At 38.2% G+C, this 21,480-nt stretch overlaps 1 protein-coding gene across 1 annotated transcript; it reads right to left on the reverse strand.

The window, feature by feature from the left end:
- Positions 1 to 15,820: 15,820 nt before the first annotated feature.
- LOC143888520 (uncharacterized) lies at positions 15,821 to 21,147 on the reverse strand. Its single transcript, XM_077392975.1, has 4 exons — positions 20,286 to 21,147; positions 19,180 to 20,178; positions 17,239 to 19,085; positions 15,821 to 17,146 (listed from the first exon to the last, which is right to left on the reverse strand). Exons 1-4 carry the CDS (start codon positions 21,145 to 21,147, stop codon positions 15,821 to 15,823), a joined length of 5,034 nt encoding a protein of 1,677 aa, XP_077249090.1.
- Between the last annotated feature and the right edge of the window lie 333 nt (positions 21,148 to 21,480).

A 21,480-nucleotide genomic window follows, 5' to 3' on the forward strand; every position in this document is an offset into this window, starting at 1 on the left:
AACGTTTCTCGGAACTCCGAGATTTCTTCCAGGCTTCTCGGAACTCCGAGAAAATTTCTCGGAACTCCGAGAATCGGACAGTAGAAAAATAAAAAAATTGCGTGTGTTCTCGGAACTCCGAGAAAATTTCTCGGAACTCCGAGAATCGGACAGTAGCAAAACAAAAAAAACGCGTGTGTTCTCGGAACTCCGAGACTATTTCTCGGAGCTCCGAGAATCGGTCCAGGAGCGTTAAAACCCCTGGATCCGGTTCATTTTTTTTCATTTTCTCCTCTCCCCTTTCCCTCTTCCTTCCCTTTCTTCTCAAATACTACCTCCATTTTCGTTCTTTTTCTTCCTTTTTCAACTTCCACAACCCCTTTTCCTCCTTCAAACCATTTCCTTTACCTCTCTTCTTCCTACCAACCCATTTTTCTTCTTCAAACCCTAAAATTTCTCCTTTTTTTTCGTTTTTCTTCTTCTTCCTTTCTCCCCTTCTTCTATTTTCTTCCATTCTAGGGCTATTTCCTTGTTTTTAAACCCTTATCCGTCTCTATTTCTCTATTTTTCTGTATTTCTCTCTATTTCTCTCTATTTCTCTTATTCTCCTTCATTTTAGGGCTATCTCTCTACTCACATTTCTTCTCTCAATGCCTCCCAAAACCAAAAATCTCAACATTGGAGGCTCCTCCCACGCTGCAGACCCTGAATACTTTCCTGAAGAAGTTCCCGAGGAAGAAGGGCCTTCTCGGAAGAAGGCAAAGGCAAAGGCTGTAGCGGCTGAGGTTGTGCCTAACTCATTTTTTACTGGGGATAAAGCCAAGAAACTCTGGGCCGACATCGGCACTAGGGGCATCCTCACCGGCAGGTACATTGATCCTCCTGTCCTTCAAAATTTCGACTTACAGGCCAAATTTGATGCCCTTCACTGGACATCCATCCTACACCTCAATGAACCAGTATACCCTCGATTGGTGCGTCTCTTCTACGCCAATCTCACAATTTCTCCTTCCTTCTTCAAAATTGAATCCAAAATCAAGAAAACAGTGATCAAACTCAACTATCACACCTTTGCCACTCTTCTTGGGATCAGCTTTGATGGCCTCACCCACTATTTCTGGCCGGAAGATGGGACCCATTCACTTGATGATATCGATCATGACACGGTCTATGGTAGGATTACGCGGAACTACCACTCTGGTATGCCCGTCCAATCCGCCGACCTCATTCCGGTAGCACGTATGCTTCACAACTTTATGTACCACATCTTCATCCCTCGTGGTGGGATGCGTGAAGCCCTCAGACCCTTAGAGGCCTATCTTATCTACAGCATTCTCGAGGGCCGCCAGCTTTGTCTGCCGTACATCATGTTTCGCTACATGTTTCAGACCCCTGGCCGCTACCGCTCTTCGTTGCCCTATGGCATGGTCCTCACCCGTGTCTTCCGTCACTTTGGCATCACCTTGGATGGTGAACTGACCATGACTCCGACTGCCCCGTTTGATGAGCAGACCTTTAACCGAATGGCTTTGAATCAAGTCGCGGTTGACGATGCTCCTGCCGCTGGAGGCGGCTACGAAGCCGATGCTCAGGCTGCACCGGCCCCGCAGCCATCACAGGATACATCTTCATACTGCACTCGCCAGGATTTGGCTCAGATGCAGGAGGCTATTGAACGATCCATGGCCTCACAATTTGCGCAGCTATCTACCCATGTTGACTCTGAGATCTCTGCTCGCTTCCAGACCATGACTACCCATGTTGATGAGCAGTGGGCCGCTTATTATCGCTACCTCTCCGGTGACCAGTGGGGCCAGGCACCGGGCAGCTCTTCTCATCAGCCACCGCCTCCTCCGCCTCAGTAGATGGCTCGAGTTCTCTGATGCTCAGATTTCTATTTCTATTCGGTGTATCTATCTGTTTCTGTTGTGTATCGATAGTCTTTGGACTATACGCTGGTTGTATGGATCTTGTTTTTGGGCTGTTTTAGGTTTATCTATATCTGTCACCATTATGCTGTGTCATGAATGCTATGTATGCTGACTGATTGTATGCACTTTTCTGTATGCCATTTCACATCCTCTATATATATCTCTATGTTTCATTCTTTTTGCTTGCATACCATGTATTATGCCTACTCTCTTTATCGCATTTCACGTTACTTGTTCATTTGCTCTCACCTACCCTCACTCCTTTTGTTCCACCTTTTTGGTGATGACAAAAGGGGGAGAATATTTGAGCTCCCAATGCATATATTAAGGGGGAGCAAAGCTCTATGCTTAAAATGTTGCAATCAAATTTTCATCCTTAAAGTAATGCCTTAAATGTTCAATTAAATCAAACTCTTAGGGGGAGCCCAAAGTGTTTTATTCATCCCTAAAGGGGGAGCTCCTACCCTAAAACAAATTATGTTTGTCATCATCAAAAAGGGGGAGATTGTTAGCCCAAGGGTTCAACAAGTACTCCTATTGAATTGTTTTGATGATTAACAAACTAAATTTGTTTTAAAGGTTTTATACACTAATGATTTCCATTGGCAAAGTTATAATGTTCATAGTGTACCATCCTCAAGAGTGCATGACAAGGTTGAACTCAAGGTTGAACTCGAGGTTGAACTCAAGCACAAGAATGGCAAATCAACTCAAGCATCAATGGAGTTGAGTGAAGACATGTCAAAGCCTCTACAAGGTGCCAACAAGATTGAAGACCAAGTAAATTTAGAATGTAAACGGTCCTCAATGTTTAGTCTAGGTCTATGGCACAAAGGAGAGTTAAAATCAACCTAGATAGAATTTAATGGGTTTGTGAATGTTCATAGTGGTGTCTCAACATTGTTGGACCCTCATGACACTCCATTTATCTTGAAAAATCAAAGTTCCAAAAGCCCAAACAAAATCAGCAAAATATAAGGAAAATCTGCTGGCCGTAGGCTTCTCGGAACTCCGAGAATTGTTCCAGGTTCAAAAAATTAGCCGCTCGGAGCTCCGAGCCCGGAGTCCGAGACGACCGTTGGGGTGCGAATATTTTGTCTTTTTTTGTCCCCTCTATTTATATGAACTTAGGGACTCTTGGGTTTTCTACCCAAGGACATTACAAAGATTTCAAGAGCACAAAAAGTCATTTGTTCTCCTTCTCTTGAAGATCTTCACTCTCCATCTCTCTCTTGTGCCATTTACCTTAGATTATTCTTGAGAGACCTTAGGACCTTCACTTGTTCAATCTTGTTCTTGTGAGAGTGAGTGAGCTTTACTTTAAATTAGCCTATCTAGAGGCAAGCAAGCTTTTTCATTTCATCTTCTTTGTATTTGGCACAAAGGGCGCCGTAGAAGACCCTTGGAGCGTAGAGCTTGATTTGTACAAGGCGGAAGGAACGCCGTATTTAAGTTCCTTGGAGAAGATAGTGGAATCCTCAAGGAGAGTAACTTGAGAAGAGTGGAGTAGGTCTTGAGATAAGACCGAACCACTATAAAAATCTTGGTGTCAAAGCTTCTTTGCCTCTTCACCTCTTCTTATGTGGTAAGTTTTCACTATTGCTTTGAATACTATTTTTGATTTCCTATTCAATCTAAAACTAGTGCAATCTAAGTTTTCAAAATTCTTAAAATTTGAAAAGAAACCCAATTCACCCCCTCTTGGGTTGCTAAGTGGAATTTCAGTTTCTTATTTTAGAAACTTTATAAAACATCCACATTTGAGACATTGGAAACTCGAGAGATGGTGTCATGGAACTTTTAGCAAAGTTTTGAGATGAGAATGAGAGGGAACGGAATCTTAGATTTTGTTGCTGAATGATGGAAATTGAAAGAACAAAAAGTTTCCTATTTTAGAAACTTTATAAAACATCAAACTTTTATACTTAGTAAACCCTAGAGATGGTGTCAAAGAGCTTTTAGCAACATTTTGAGAAGAGGATTAGATGTTATTGAATCTTAGATTTAGTTGATGAAAGATGGAGATTGAAGAAATAGAAAGTTTATTATTTTATAAACTTTATAAAACATCCATCTTTTAGACGTGGGAAATCCTCGAGATAGTGTTAATAAGCTTTTTGCCAAGTTTTGTGATCAGGACGAGATGGTATTGAATCTTAGATTTAGTTGATAAAGCAAGAAGATTGAAAAATAGAAAGTTTCTTATCTTAGAAACTTTTCAAAACATCAATTTTTAGCCATAGGAGACCCTAGAGACGGGGTCAATGAGCTTTTAGCCATGTTTTGAGGTGAGGATGAGATGCTATTGAAACTTAGATTTAGTTGATGAAGGACCACCTTTTATGGTATTGAAACCCTAGAGATGATGTCAACCAACTTCTAGCCACGTTTTGGGTTGAGGATCAGAGGGTATTGAATCTTAGATTTAGCTGATGAAGGATGGAGATTGAAAAAAAAGAAAGCTTCTTATTTTAGAAACTTTATAAAACCTCAATCTTTTGGACATAAGAAACCCTGGAGATGGTGTCAAGGAGTTATTTGCCAAGTTTTATGATTAGGATGAGAGGGTATTGAATCTTAGATTTAGTTGCTGAAGGATAGAGATTGAAGAAATAAAAAGTTTCTAATTTTAGAAACTTTATAAATATCAATCTTTTACTTTTTGTAAACCCTAGATATAGTGTCGATGCTTTTAGCTAGGTTTTGAGATGTTGATTAGGTGGTATTGAATCATAGATTTAGTTGATGAAGGATGGAGATTGAAAAATTACAAAGTTTCTTATTTTAGAAACTTTATAAAATATCCATCTTTTAGACATAGAAAATCCTAGATGTGGTGTAAAGAAGCTTTTAGCCAAGTTTGTAGAAGAGGATGAGATGGTATTTAATCTTAGATTTAGTTGATAGAGGATATTGAATTAAAAAATAGAAAGTTTCTTGTTTTAGAAACTCTAAAACATCCATCTTTTAGACATAAGAGACCGTGGAGATGGTGTCAAAGAGCTTTTAGCCAAGTTTTGGGATGATGATGAGATGATTTTAAATCTTAGATTTAGTTGATGGAAGATGGAGATTGAAAAAGTAGAGAGTTTCTTGTTTTAGAAACTTTATAAAATATCCATCTTTTAGACATAGGAAATCCTAGAGATGGTGTTAAGGAGCTTTCAGTTAAGTTTTGAGATGAGGATGTGATGGTATTGAATCTTGGATTTTGTTGATAAAGGATGGAGATTGAAAAAAATAGAAAGTTTCTTATTTTAGAAACTTTATAAAACATCCATCTTTGAGAGATTGGAAACTCGAGAGATGGTGTCAAGGAGCTTTTAGCAAAGATTTGAGATGAGAATGAGAGGGTACTGAATATTAGATTTAGTTGCTGAAAGATGGAGATATAAAGAAAAAAAAGTTTCCTATTTTAGAAACTTTATAAAACATCAAACTTTTATACTTAGTAAACCCTAGAAATAGTGTCAAAGAGCTTTTAGCAACATTTTGAGATGAGGAATAGATGGTATTGAATCTTAGATTTAGTTGATGAAGGATAGAGATTGAAGAAATAGAAAGTTTATTATTTTAGAAACCTTATAAAACATCCATCTTTTAGACGTGGGAAATCCTTGAGATAGTGTTTATAAGCTTTTTGCCAAGTTTTGAGATCAGGACGAGATGGTATTGAATCTCAGATTTAGTTGATAAACCAAGAAGATTGAAAAAATAGAAAGTTTCTTCTCTTAGAAACTTTTCAAAACTTCAATTTTTAGCCATAAGACACCCTTGAGATGGGGTCAATGAGCTTTTAGCCATGTTTTGAGGTGAGGATGAGATGGTATTGAAACTTAGATTTAGTTGATGAAGGACCACCTTTTATGGTACTGAAACCCTAAAGATGATGTCAACCAACTTCTACCCACGTTTTGGATTAAGGATCAGAGGGTAATGCTTCTTAGATTTAGCTGATGAAGGATGGAGATTGAAAAAATAGAAAGCTTCTTATTTTAGAAACTTTATAAAACATCCATATTTTGGACATAACAAACCCTAGAGATGGTGTCAAGGAGTTTTTTGCCAAGTTTTAAGATTAGGATGAGAGGGTATTGAATCTTAGATTTAGTTGCTGAAGGATAGATATTGAAGAAATAAAAAGTTTCTTATTTTAGAAACTTTATAAATATCAATCTCTTACTTTTTGTAAACCCTAGATATGGTGTCGAAGTGCTTTTAGCTAAGTTTTGAGATGAGGATTAGGTGGTATTGAATCATAGATTTAGTTGATGAAGGATGGAGATTTAAAAATTACAAAGTTTCTTATTATAGAAACTTTATAAAATATCCATCTTTTAGACATAGAAAACCCTAGATGTGGTGTAAAGAAGCTTTAAGCCAAGTTTGTAGAAGAGGATGAGATGGTATTGAATCTTAGATTTCGTTGATAGAGGATATTGAATTATAAAATAGAAAGTTTCTTATTTTAAAAACTCTAAAACATCCATCTTTTAGACATAAGAGACCCTGGAGATGATGTCAAGGTGCTTTTAGCCAAGTGTTGGGATGATGATGCGATGGTTTTAAATCTTAGATTTAGTTGATAGAAGATGGAGATTGAAAATGTAGAGAGTTTCTTGTTTTAGAAACTTTATAAAATATGCATCTTTTGGACATAGGAAATCCTAGAGATGGTGTTAAGGAGCTTTCAGTCAAGTTTTGAGATGATGATGTGATGGTATATGATCTTGGATTTTGTTGATATAGGATGGAGATTGAAAAAATAGAAAGTTTATATAACATCCATCATTTAGACAAAGCTCAACCTAGAGATGGTGTCAATGAGCTTTTAGCCAAGTTTTGGATTGATGATGAGATGGTATTGAATCTTAGATTTAGCTAATGAATGATGGAGATTGAAAAAATAGAAAGTTTTTTATTTTAGAAACTTTATAAAACATCAACCTTTGAGACGTTGGAAACTCGAGAGATGGTGTCAAGGAGCTTTTAGTAAAGGTTTGAGATGAGAATGAGAAGGTACTGAATCTTAGATTTAGTTGCTGAATGATGGAGATTGAAAGAAAAAAAAGTTTCCTATTTTAGAAACTTTATAAAACATCAAACTTTTATACTTAGTAAACCCTGGAGATGGTGTCAAAGGGCTTTTAACAACATTTTGAGATGAGGATTAGATGGTATTGAATCTTAGATTTAGTTGATTAAGGATGGAGATTGAAGAAATAGAAAGTTTATTATTTTACAAACTCTATAAAACATCCATCTTTTAGACGTGGGAAATCCTCGAGATAGTGTTAATAAGCTTTTTGCCAAGTTTTGAGATCAGGACGAGATGGTATTGAATCTTAGATTTAGTTGATAAAGCAAGGTGATTGAAAAAATAGAAAGTTTCTTATCTTAGAAACTTTTCAAAACATCAATTTTTAGCTATAAAAGACCCTAGAGATGGGGTCAATGACCTTTTAGCCATGTTTTGAGGTGAGGATGAGATGGTATTAAAACTTAGATTTAGTTGATGAAAGACCACCACTTATGGTATTGAAACCCTAGAGATGATGTCAACCAACTTCTAGCCACGTTTTGGGTTAAGGATAAGAGGGTATTGAATCTTGGATTTAGCTGATGAAGGATGAAGATTGAAAAAATAGAAAGCTTCTTATTTTAGAAACTTTATAAAACATCCATCTTTAAGGCATAAGAAACCCTAGAGAAGGTGTGAAGGAGTTTTTTGCCAAGTTTTAGACGTAAGAGACCCTGGAGATGGTTTCAAAGAGCTTTTAGCAAAGTTTTGGGATGATGATGAGGTGGTTTTAAATCTTAGATTTAGTTGATGGAAGATGGAGATTGAAAAAGTAGAGAGTTTCTTGTTTTAGAAACTTTATAAAATATCCATCTTTTAGACATAAGAAATCCTAGAGATGGTGTTAAGGTGCTTTCAGTCAAGTTTTGAGATGAGGATTTGATGGTATTGGATCTTGGATTTTGTTGATAAAGGATGGAGATTGAAAAAATAGAAAGTTTATATAACATCCATCGTTTACACATAGGTGACCTTAGAGATGGTGTCAATGAGCTTTTAGCCAAGTTTTGGATTGATGATGAGATGGTGTTGAATATTAGAACTAGCCCATGAAGGATAGAGATTGAAAAAATAGAAAGTTTCTTATTTTAGAAACTTTATAAAACATCCATCTTTTAGACATAGAAAACCCTAGATGTGGTGTGAAGAAGCTTTTAGCCATGTTTGTAAAAGAGGATGAGATGGTATTGAATCTTAGATTTAGTTGATAGAGGATATTGAATTATAAAATAGAAAGTTTCTTATTTTAAAAACTCTAAAACATCCATCTTTTAGACATAAGAGACCCTTGAGATGATGTCAAGGAGCTTTTAGCCAAGTGTTGGGATGATGATGCGATGGTTTTAAATCTTAGATTTAGTTGATAGAAGATGGAGATTGAAAATGTAGACAGTTTCTTGTTTTAGAAACTTTATAAAATATGCATCTTTTGGACATAGGAAATCCTAGAGATGGTGTTAAGGAGCTTTCAGTCAAGTTTTGAGATGAGGATGTGATGGTATATGATCTTGGATTTTGTTGATATAGGATGGAGATTGAAAAAATAGAAAGTTTATATAACATCCATCGTTTAGACAAAGCTCAACCTAGAGATGGAGTCAATGAGCTTTTAGCCAAGTTTTGGATTGATGATGAGATGGTATTGAATCTTAGATTTAGCTAATGAATGATGGAGATTGAAAAAATAGAAAGTTTTTTATTTTAGAAACTTTATAAAACATCAATCTTTGAGACGTTGGAAACTCGAGAGATGGTGTCAAGGAGCTTTTAGTAAAGGTTTGAGATGAGAATGAGAAGGTACTGAATCTTAGATTTAGTTGCTGAATGATGGAGATTGAAAGAAAAAAAAGTTTCCTATTTTAGAAACTTTATAAAACATCAAACTTTTATACTTAGTAAACCCTGGAGATGGTGTCAAAGGGCTTTTAACAACATTTTGAGATGAGGATTAGATGGTATTGAATCTTAGATTTAGTTGATTAAGGATGGAGATTGAAGAAATAGAAAGTTTATTATTTTACAAACTTTATAAAACATCCATCTTTTAGACGTGGGAAATCCTCGAGATAGTGTTAATAAGCTTTTTGCCAAGTTTTGAGATCAGGACGAGATGGTATTGAATCTTAGATATAGTTGATAAAGCAAGGTGATGGAAAAAAATAGAAAGTTTCTTATCTTAGAAACTTTTCAAAACATCAATTTTTAGCTATAAAAGACCCTAGAGATGGGGTCAATGACCTTTTAGCCATGTTTTGAGGTGAGGATGAGATGGTATTAAAACTTAGATTTAGTTGATGAAAGACCACCACTTATGGTATTGAAACCCTAGAGATGATGTCAACCAACTTCTAGCCACGTTTTGGGTTAAGGATAAGAGGGTATTGAATCTTGGATTTAGCTGATGAAGGATGGAGATTGAAAAAATAGAAAGCTTCTTATTTTAGAAACTTTATAAAACACCCATCTTTAAGGCATAAGAAACCCTAGAGAAGGTGTGAAGGAGTTTTTTGCCAAGTTTTAGACGTAAGAGACCCTGGAGATGGTTTCAAAGAGCTTTTAGCAAAGTTTTGGGATGATGATGAGGTGGTTTTAAATCTTAGATTTAGTTGATGGAAGATGGAGATTGAAAAAGTAGAGAGTTTCTTGTTTTAGAAACTTTATAAAATATCCATCTTTTAGACATAAGAAATCCTAGAGATGGTGTTAAGGTGCTTTCAGTCAAGTTTTGAGATGAGGATTTGATGGTATTGGATCTTGGATTTTGTTGATAAAGGATTGAGATTAAAAAAATAGAAAGTTTATATAACATCAATCGTTTAGACATAGCTGACCCTAGAGATGGTGTCAATGAGCTTTTAGCCAAGTTTTGGAATGATGATGAGATGGTATTGAACTAGATTGAAAAAATAGAAGGTTTCTTATTTTAGAAACTTTATAAAACATCCATCTTTGAGATATTGGAGACTCGAGAGATGGTGTCAAGGAGCTTTTAGCAAAGTTTTGAGATGAGAATGAGAGGCTACTGAATCTTAGATTTAGTTGCTGAATGATTGAGATTGAAAGAAAAAAAAGTTTCCTATTTTAGAAACTTTATAAAACATCAAACTTTTATACTTAGTAAACCCTCGAGATGGTGTCAAAGAGCTTTTAACAATATTTTGAGATGAGGAATAGATGGTATTGAATCTTAGATTTAGTTGATGAAGGATGGAGATTGAAGAAATATAAAGTTTATTATTTTAGAAACTTTATAAAACATCCATCTTTTTTACGTGGGAAATCCTCGAGATAGTGTTAATAAGCTTTTTGCCAAGTTTTGAGATCAGTACGAGATGGTATTGAATCTTAGATTTAGTTGATAAAGTAAGAAGATTGAAAAAATAGAAAGTTTCATATTTTAGAAACTTTTAAAAATAATTTTTAGCCATAGGAGACCCTAGAGATGGGGTTAAGGAGCTTTTAGGCATGTTTTGAGGTGAGGAAGAGATGCTATTGAAACTTAGATTTAGTTCATGAATGACCACCTTTTATGGTATTGAAACCTTAGAGATGATGTCAACCAACTTCTAGCCACGTTTTGGGTTGAGAATCAGAGGGTATTGAATCTTAGATTTAGCGATGAAGGAAGGAGATGAAAAAATAGAAAGCTTCTTATTTTAGAAACTTTATAAAACATCCATCTTTTAGACATAAGAAACCCTAGAGATGGTGTCAAGGAGTTTTTTGCCAAGTTTTATGATTAGGATAAGAGGGTATTGAATCTTAGATTTTGTTGCTGAAAGATAGGGAATGAAGAAATAAAAAGTTTCTTATTTTAGAAACTTTATAAATATCAATCTTTTACTTTTTGTAAACCCTAGATATGGTGTCGAAGTGCTTTTAGCTAAGTTTTGAGTTTAGGATTAGGTGGTATTGAATCATATATTTAGTTGATGAAGGATGGAGAATGAAAAATTACAAAGTTTCTTATTTTAGAAACTTTATAAAACATCAGTCTTTTAGACAAAGAAAACCCTAGATGTGGTGTAAAGTAGCTTTTCGCCAAGTTTGTAGAAGAGGATGAGATGGTATTGAATCTTATATTTAGTTGATAGAGGATATTGAATTAAAAAATAGAAAGTTTCTTATTTTAGAAACTCTAAAACATCCATCTTTTAATCATAAGAGACCCTGGAGATGGTGTCGAAGGGCTTTTGGCCAAGTTTTGGGATGATGATGAGATGGTTTTAAATCTTAGATATAGTTGACTGAAGATGGAGATTGAAAAATTAGAAAGTTTCTTGTTTTAAAAACTTTATAAAATATCCATCTTTTTGACATAGGAAATCCTAGATATGGTGTTAAAGAGCTTTCAGTCAAGTTTTGAGATGAGGATGTGATGGTATTGGATCTTGGATTTTGTTGATAAAGGATGGAAATTGAAAAAATAGAAAGTTTATATAACATCCATCGTTTAGACATAGCTGACCCTAGAGATGGTGTCAAGGAGCTTTCAACCAAGTTTTGGATTGATGATGAGATGGTATTGAATCTTAGTTTTAGCTTATTAAGGATGGAGATTGAAAAAATAGAAAGTTTCTTATTTTAGAAACTTTATAAAACATCCATCTTTGAGACATTGGAAACTCGAGAGATGGTGTCAATGAGCATTTAGCAAAGTTTTGAGATGAGAAGGAGAGGCTACTGAATCTTAGATTTAGTTGCTGAATGATGGAGATTGAAAGAAAAAAAAGTTTCCCACTTTAGAAACTTTATAAATTATCAAACTTTTATACTTAGTAAACCCTAGAGATGTTGTCAAAGAACTTTTAGCAACATTTTGAGATGAGGATTAGATTATATTGAATCTTACATTTAGTTGATGAAGGATGGAGATTGAAGAAATAGAAAGTTGATTATTTTAGAAACTTTATAAAACATCCATCTTTTAGACGCGGGAAATCCTCGAGATAGTGTTAATAAGCTTTTAGCCAAGTTTTGAGATCAGGACTAGATGTAATTGAATATTAGAATTAGTTGATAAAGTAAGAATATTGAAAAAATAGAAAGTTTCTTATCTTAGAAACTTTTCAAAATATCAATTTTTAACAATAGGAGACCCTAGAGATGGGGTCAAGGAGCTTTTAGCCATGTTTTGAGGTGAGGAGGAGATGGTATTGAAACTTAGATTTAGTTGATGAAGGACCACCACTTATGGTATTGAAACCCTAGAGATGATGTCAACCAACTTCTAGCCACGTTTTAGGTTGAGAATCAGAGGGTATTGAATCTTCGATTCAACTGATGAAGGATGGAGATTGAAAAAATAGAAACCTTCTTATTTTAGAAAATTTATAAAACATCCATCTTTTGGACATAAGAAACCCTAGAGATGGTGTGAAGGAGTTTTTTTCCAAGTTTTAAGATTAGGATGAGAAGGTAATGAATCTTAGATTTAGTTGCTGAATGATAGAGATTGAAGAAATAAAAAGTTTCTTATTTTAGAAACTTTATAAATATCAATCTTGTACTTTTTATAAACCCTAGATATGGTGTCGAAGTGCTTGTAGCTAAGTTTTCAGATAAGGATTAGGTGGTATTGAATCATAGATTTAATTGATGAGGGAAGGAGATTGAAAAATTACAAAGTTTCTTATTTTAGAAACTTTATAGAACTTCCATCTTTTAGAAATAGAAAACCCTAAATGTGGTGTAAAGAAGCTTTTAGCCATGTTTGTAGAAGAGGATGAGATGGTATTGAATCTTAGATTTAGTTGATAGAAGATATTGAATTAAAAAATAGAAAGTTTCTTAATGTAGAAACTCTAAAACATCCATATTTTAGACATAAGAGACCCTGGAGATGGTGTCAAAGAGCTTTTAGCCAAGTTTTGGGATGATGATGAGATGGCTTTAAATCTTAGATTTAGTTGATGGAAGATGGAGATTGAAAAAGTAGAAAGTTTCTTGTTTTAGAAACTTTATAAAATATCCATCTTTTAGAAATAGAAAATCCTAGAGACGGTGTTAAGTAGCTTTCAACCAAGTTTTGAGATGTAGATGTGATGGTATTGGATCCTGGATTTTGTTGATAAAGGATAGAGATTGAAAAAATAGAAAGTTTATATAACATTCATCGTTTAGACATAGCTGACCCTAGAGATGGTGTCAATGAACTTATAGCCAAGTTTTGAATTGATGATGAGATGGTATTGAATCTTAGATTTAGCTGATGAAGGATGAAGATTGAAAAAATAGAAAGTTTCTTGTTTTAGAAACTTTATTAAACATCCATCTTTTAGACATTGGAAACTCGAGAGATGGTGTCAAAGAGCTTTTAGCAAAGTTTAAAGATGAGAATGAGAGGGTATTGAATCTTAGAATTAGTTGCTGAATGATAGAGATTGAAAGAAAAAAAAGTTTCATATTTTAGAAACTTTATAAAACATCAAACATTTATACTTAGTAAACCCTAGAGATGGTGTGAAAGAGCTTTTAGCAACATTTTGAGATGAGGATTAGATGGTTTTGAATCTTAGATTTAGTTGATGAAGGATGGCGATTGAAGAAATAGAAAGCTTATTATTTTAGAAACTTTATAAAATATCCATCTTTTAGACGTGGGAAATCCTCGAGATAGTGTTAATAAGCTTTTTACCAAGTTTTGAGATTAGGACGAGATGGTATTGAATCTTAGATTTAGTTGATAAAGTAAGAAGGTTGAAAAAATAGAAAGTTTCTTATTTTAGAAACTTTTCAAAACATCAATTTTTAGCAATAGGAGACCCTAGAGATGGGGTCAAGGAGCTTTTAGCCTTTTTTGAGGTGAGGATGAGATTGTATTGATACTTAGATTTAGTTGATGAAGGACCACCTTTTATGGTATTGAAACCCTAGAGATGATGTCAACCAACTTCTAGCCACGTTTTGGGTTGAGAATCAGAGGGTATTGAATCTTAGATTTAGCTGATGAAGGATGGAGATTGAAAAAATAGAAAGCTTCTTATTTTAGAAACTTTATAAAACATCCATCTTTTGGACATAAGAAACCCTAGAGATGGTGTCAAGGAGTTTTTTGCCAAGTTTTAAGATTAGGATGAGAGGGTATTGAATCTTAGATTTAGTTACTGAAGGATAGAGATTGAAGAAATAAAAAGTTCTTATTTTAGAAACTTTATAAATATCAATCTTTTACTTTTTGTAAACCCTAGATATGGTATAGAAGTGCTTTTATCTAAGTTTTGAGATGAGGATTAGGTGGTATTGACTCATAGATTTAGTTGATGAAGGATGGAGATTGAAAAATTACAAAGTTTCGTATTTTAGAAACTTTATAAAACATCCATATTTTAGACATAGAAAACCCTAAATGTAGTGTAAAGAAGCTTTTAGCCAAGTTTGTAGAAGAGGATGAGATGGTATTGAATCTTAGATTTAATTGATAGAGGATATTGAATTAAAAAATAGAAAGTTTCTTATTTTAGAAACTCTAAAACGTCCATCTTTTAGACATAAGAGACCCTGGAGATGGTGTGAAAGAGCTTTTAGCCAAGTTTTGGGATGATGATGAGATGGTTTTAAATCTTAGATTTAGTTTATGGAAGATGGATTTTGAAAAAGTAGAAAGTTTCTTGTTTTAGAAACTTTATAAAATATCCATCTTTTAGACATAAGAAATCCTAGAGATGGTGTTAAGGAGCTTTTAGTCAAGTTTTGAGATGAGGATGTGATGGTATTGGATCGTGAATTTTGTTGATAAAGGATGGAGATTGAAAAAATAGAAAGTTTATATAACATCCATCGTTTAGACATAGCTGACCCTAGAGATGGTGTCAATGAGCTTTTAGCCAAGTTTTGGATTGATTTTTATTTTTATTTTTTATTGGTAAGCTGGGGTTAGGCAGACCCCGACCGGATATATTAATACGAAATTGCAAGAATTACAATGGGGGCCCAGATGGGCAGCAGAAAGGAGAATCAAAGAGCAGTGCATACAAATCCCACGGTTGGGGGTACAGATAGTCCCCCCACACCAACAACTCTCCACTACACTGATCGCCGCGGTGGAGCTGAAGGTCACATCAATATCCCTACAAACGAGGGTAAAGGTGGCCGGCTGCATCAAGATCAAGAATATCCCTAAGCCCTCGGGGGATACAAGAAGGGAGGAGGACTGCTCCTTCGCAACAGCAGTCAGGCTTAGACAGGAAGTCCGCGGCCCCATTCGCTTCTCTCCAAATATGAGACAATTTCCAGTTCGGAGTGTTTCGGAGGGCGTCACGAATTTCTTCAACAGTTGGAATTGCTTTCTAGGGACAATCCCACTTTTCTAAGAGCACATTTACCGCAAGCAAAGAATCGGATTCGATCCAGATAGAGTTATACCCCTCCGTGCGCGCGAGTGTGATGCCATGGAGGATGGCTTTCATTTCCAGAAGATGGATCTCCTCACTGCCTGACCGAAGAGAGAACATGACTTGTACCTCCCCACCGAGTTCCAAATTAAACCCCCTATCCCACCAATCCCATTGCGAACAGCCGCATCAGTATTAAGTTTGTAAACTTCAAGAGCCGGCCTGGTCCAGGAGCAGAAGACAGCGCTGGTTCTCTCTTGGATACAGGGAAGGCCAAAATTTGCAGCCGTTGCTACATTGTTCCGACTAATAAAATCATCCAGGTGAAGATGAGCAAACCTAGAATGAATGACACTGAGGCAACTGTGGAGGGTACTCTTCTTATGGCAAAGGGGCTTCCCGTACAGCCGGCTGTTCCTCTCTCTCCAGATTATGGACACCACCATACAAAAACTAAGCCGCATAATCGAGGTGGCTTGCCCTTCCCCTTTAAACTTTTACCGAATCCAATTCTCTTCCAATATGAGGGTCTTGAGCGGCTTCCTTCTGATCCCACATCGCCATAGAATAGATCTCCAGATCCATGCCGAATAGGAGCAGCGAAAGAAGAGATGGTTCACAGATTCTGGGCCAGCATTACAGAGCAGACATCTGAGATCTCTATGGGATCCGAGGAAGCAAAGCCTGTCCCGAGTACTGAGCCGGTTATGCATTGCTTGCCAGGTGGTGAAGCTATACTTAGGGATATGGCCTTTATGCCAGACAGTCATGAACCATGGAACCTCAGTCCAACGAGTTCTACATTGGTTCCAAGCAGATCGAAGAGAAAATTTGCCATTTGGGTTACCTTTCCAAATAATTCTGTCAACATTATGATTAGAGAACAGTCCAGTTTTCAGAATTCTGTGGAGTTGAGGCAAATGAGTTTGGTGGAAGATGTGATCCCAGCTCCCATCTTGCTGCATATATTCAATGGATATCTGCTTAGTGAGACAGAACAACTCGCCTTCAGAGGTTTGAGTGTATACGGGTCCATCCGGATGCCACGGATCAGTCCAAAAATCAATGCTCTTACCTTTTCCCACACAGTAGCACAGAAAAGGCTTCGCCAAATCTCTACAATTAAAGATACTTCTCACCCCCCAGGCTGGGTTCGAAGGCATAGGTCTATTCCAACAGGTACTTTTCTTGAGGTATTTGATTTTGAACCATCTAACCCACAAAGATTCCCTGTTCTGAACAATGTGCCAGAGTAGTTTTAATTGAGAGGCTCTGTTGATATCAATAACGCTGCGGAGCCCCACACCCCCTTCTCTTTTTGGCCGACAGACCACCGCCCAAGCAATTGGAGAGTACCGATTCTGCTGGTCAGACCCCCTCCAGAGGAAATTTCTGAATATTTTCTCAATCTCAAGCAGAATTCCCATGGGGATGTTGTAGGTAGCAAACCAATAAATCTGAAAGGAGGTGAGAACAGCTTTGATCAATTCTATTCGCCCCGCCCGGGAGAGCTTTTTATTATTCCACATGCCTAATCTGCTCCGAATTTTGGTTAATAACGGCTGGCAATCATGACTGGACAGTCTCTTGGTGATCAGAGGGAGCCCCAAGTATTTAATGGGGAGCGAACCTTCCTTGATGCAGAGGGAAGAGCAAATCTGGTCTTTGAGTTGGGCAGAAATACCGGACAGGTAAGCTTCACTTTTCTGGAAGTTGACATCCAGACCAGCAATGAGCTTGAAAGATTGGAGGCAGTCCTTTATCCCTGCAACAGATTCAATGTCGGGGGTAATGAAAATCATAACATCATCAGCATACATGACCTGGTTTATAGTAAGATTTCCTTTGGAAACGGAGTTTTGATTTTTCCCAAGGCTTGAGTCGAATTCAACATGCAGGAGAAGATTTCCATTACCAGACAGAATAACAGAGGGGACAGAGGATCTCCTTGTCGGAGCCCGTTAGAGGACTGAAAGAATCCCTTTGGGGAGCCATTGAGCAGAACCGAGAAAGAAGGAGAGGCAATGCACTTAGAAATCCAGGTGCACCACAAGTTGGGGAACCCAATTTTTCTCATGAATCCAAGGAGGGCTTCATGAATAACATAATCATAAGCTTTTTTCAGGTCAATCTTTAGACATAAGGCTTTCGGATTCGAATCTTTGTGGAAGTTGTGGCACAGGTCATGAGAGAGGAGGATATTATCTTGGATAAGCCGATCCTTGATGAACGCAGATTGGTTGGGGCTGACAATCCTATTCAACACTTTACTGAGCCTAGACGCCATCAACTTAGTGATGATTTTAAAGAAGAAATTGCACAAGGAGATGGGTCTAAAATGGTTGGGGGAGGATGCTCCACTACATTTTGGAATCAGAGCTATGAAAGTGGTGTTGAAGGCAGGAAGGAGGTTACCAGTGCGAAAGAAAATTTGGATGGCTTCAATAACCTCAGCCCCAATTAGGTACCAGAAGTGTTTGAAAAAAACCCCATTAAAGCCACCAGGGCCAGGGGCCCGGTTCCCATCACACTTGAAAACCACCTCCTTTATTTCCTCGGCCTGGAAAGGTCTGACAAGGTCATGGGCCTCATCAGGGGCCAGAGTATACTGGGGGGCAGGAAGGTCTCCAATCATAGGGGAATCGTGGTTAAGCAGGCAAGAGAAGTGATTGACCAGGATATCCGCAATTCCCTTGGGTTCAGTACAAAATTCCCCATTAGCATCTTCAATTGCCTGAATCTGATTCTGGTTTCTGCGCATGGACATAGCAGAGTGAAAAAACTCCGTATTAGAGTCACCAAGATTGAGCCAGTCAACTCTGGATTTTTGATGAAACAAACTCTCCTCCTGCTGGGCTGTCCGGATGAACTTTTCCCGGATGTCTTGTTCCGCAGCTTTGAGGCTAAGGTTCCGAGGGTCCAGCCCAATCTTAGTTTGGATCTCATCTAAATCTTTCCTGACTTGAGGAGCCAGGATGTGAATCCGCCCGAAACTATTGTGATTCCAGAATTTTATAGCTCTCTTAGTACCTTGGAGTTTCTTGAATAGCCTGAACATTGGATTCCCACTGATCTTTAGGACCCAAGCTCTCTCAACAACCTCATAGAGGGAAGTGTCAGAAAGCCACATGTTATGGAATTTGAAAGGTTTTCCCCCTGTAGATGGTACAGGGGAAGTGGAAACAATGAGAGGGGAGTGATCAGATAACCCAAGATTTTTGTAGTGAACATAGGAGATTGGGAACCCATGAAGCCATTCCTCGTTCACTAAAGCTCTCTCAAGCCGACGAAGTTTAAGGTGACCAGTGCGAGAGCTGTTAGTCCAAGAGAGAGTTTGCCCAACGGATCTTAAGTCAAGAAGAGAACAGTCCTCAATACAGGCATTGAAATCATTCATGTCAGAGGTGTTAGGATCAGCTCCTCCCCATCTCTCATCAGCAAAACGAGTAATATTGAAATCTCCCAAAGCAATCCAAGGAACCTGAGCAGCCAGAACGAGCCCCACTAAAGATGCCCAGAGTTGCCTGCGCTCGAGAGCATCGTTAGATGCATAGATGGCAGATAGTTGAATGTAGTGACCAGTCAAGCTACAGTGGCACCCTCCGTGGATAATTTGGGAATTCATATAGAGCACTTGGAAGGAAATCACCTTTGGGTCCCAGAGGACCCAGATTCTCCCTTTGGTACAGAATTCAGAGTTGGTTTGGCACTTCCAATTGTCGCTAATGTCAGACAAGTACCTCTGCACATCAACTTCTTTAGCTTTGGGTTCAGCCAGGCACAAGAAGGAGAGCTTGTTCTCGTGGATGATCCGCTTTATATCCCCCCTTTTAGTTTCGGAGCATAGGCCCCTAACATTCCAAGTTCCGAGTACTACCATCAGAACAGGGCGAGGGAAGTTTGTTGGGCCTACCAGAAGGAGGCGTTACGCAGACATGGAGTTGGGAACTATCAGAGCCATTTAATTCCTGAGCTTCCTGGACGTGATCTTCAACCAGAGTTGGGCTTTCCTCAGATTCTGAATCATTAAGGTCCTCAAGCGCTTTATAGCTATTCTGCATCGGAATGAGGGGATGAAGACTAGGAGATTCAACAGGAGAGATTTCCAAGCGGTGATTTTTGTCACATGAGGCAAAACCTGGAATTTCCTCCACAGAGTTCTTACCATCAGAGGCAGCACTAGCTGGGATTCTTGAAGAGGGATTAAGTGTTCCCTCCTCAGGATCCTTGCCATTGATAACAGAATCTGCACCAGTAGGAGGTCCTGTTACTCTTGTTACCTGCCTCCAAATCTGAGTAGGCTTCTGCTCTCGAACTTGCAAAGATGTTTTGGGGCATGCTTCAGATGTGTGACTGAAATTGGAGCACAGCTTGCAAGCCTGTGGTTTCCAGTCATATTGGACTTCTTGGATGTGGACTCCCTTGGAGGTGTGAATGGGGATAGCATCAGGATAAGGATTCCCAGGTTCAACTTCGATGCAACATCGGGCATAGCTCAGTCTGGTTGAATCAGCAGTTTTAGAGTCCATATATAGGGGGTTTCCAATGTAACTGGCAATTTTACTAATCCCATTAGCACTCCAAAACTGAAGAGGAAGCCCTGGGAGGCGGATCCAAATTGGGACAGAGGTGAGGTTGAGCTTCTCCAAAGGGGTTTCTGGGCTCCATTTGCGAAGAATTAGGGGTCTACCCCCGTAGGAATGATCACACATCTCCAGGACATATCTGCTATCCTCCTCACTGGAGAACTGGAACAGATAGAAGCCCTTATTAAGGGTAAACACCTGAAGATCACCCTTTATCTTCCATATTTTCAACAAGTTATCTCTAATATTAACAAAGTAAGGTCGACGACCTATGAAATATCCCACCAACGAGTTGCTCCATTTTTGCCCAATCTCCATAACCTCTTCGTCAGCAAAGTAGATTTTTTTTTTCCTTCTTCCGTGAGGCTCGGCTGACGGAACCGAAGCTTCGTCGATTCTTTTTCTTCACTTCTAAAGAACAGAGAGCGCCACTGAGGGATGGGTTTTTTTGAAACGTCTCCCTTGCCGCCAGCACTTCCCTGGGCAGAAGAGGGGGTTCCAGTTTCTTGTAGATCACTAGGCGTGAGATTTTTATCCTCTTCAATATCGTATTGCTCAGCAGATAAAGCATTGAGTAGCTGAGAATGTCTTTCAAAGATAAACCCATGTTCTGGGTGGGAAAACAATTCGACCTTTCCCGCTTCTGCAAGTTTGAAGTTGATAGGTGGGCCCGCACTATTAGGGGAAGTAGGATAGCCGTTAGATGGGGAGGATGATCTTACCGTATCTCCAAGAGCAGGAAAGGGACCAAGATCGAGTTCCTCCCTATTACCCAGAGGATAATGAGAGCACACAGGTTGCGTTAGCTTTCTCTTTGGTTCCATGGTGGGGGATGAAGATATCTCAGCACTAGCTGAGAGAAGGAAGTCATTGACTGTGGGCCCTTTAGGGGCATGTTTTTCCAGGGTGTCGCCTCCCGAAGGGGAAGCGGGAATGCGAGCTGCCTTTCGGGATTTCTTATGGGTGGGTTTCACCAGTTTGGCGTGAGAAGCTTTTTTCTTTACTGGACTGTTGGGGGACAGGATCTGGTCGAGGTGCTCCAGAGTTAATAAACTCTGTTGCCGAGGGGACTGGGAGCCAACCTCAAGAAGAGGGATGGGATGGGATTTTCCACTAGGTGAGGATGAAGATCGGTCCTCCTTACATATTGGATTCTGAGGACTAGCTCGCCTGAAGCTTGCTTCAGCAGCGGAGGCAGAAAGGAAGTCAGTTGGGATCCCTGGGTCAGGAGGTTCCATGTCCTGGTCAGGGATAGGTAGGAAAGGGAAGGGGGAAGAAGGAGGGCTTGGGCCCTTGAGGCTGAGCCGGCCACCACCGGCTCTCGCCGGAGAGAGTCGGGAAGAAAGGGTCTCTCTCCTCAAAGTTGGTATGATGAGAATGATGGAGATTGAAAAAATAGAAAGTTTCTTATTTTAGAAACTTTATAAAACATCCATCTTTTAGACGTTGGAAACTCGAGAGATGGTGTCAAGGAGCTTTTAGCAAAGTTTTGAGATGAGAATGAGAGGGTAATGAATCTTAGATTTAGTTGCTGAATGATGGAGATTTAAAGAAAAAAAAGTTTCCTATTT

Source organism: Tasmannia lanceolata, unplaced genomic scaffold (assembly GCF_043159265.1).
Source record: "Tasmannia lanceolata isolate RefF3 unplaced genomic scaffold, GAP_Taslan_0.1 ptg000012l, whole genome shotgun sequence".
Taxonomy (NCBI): domain Eukaryota; kingdom Viridiplantae; phylum Streptophyta; class Magnoliopsida; order Canellales; family Winteraceae; genus Tasmannia; species Tasmannia lanceolata.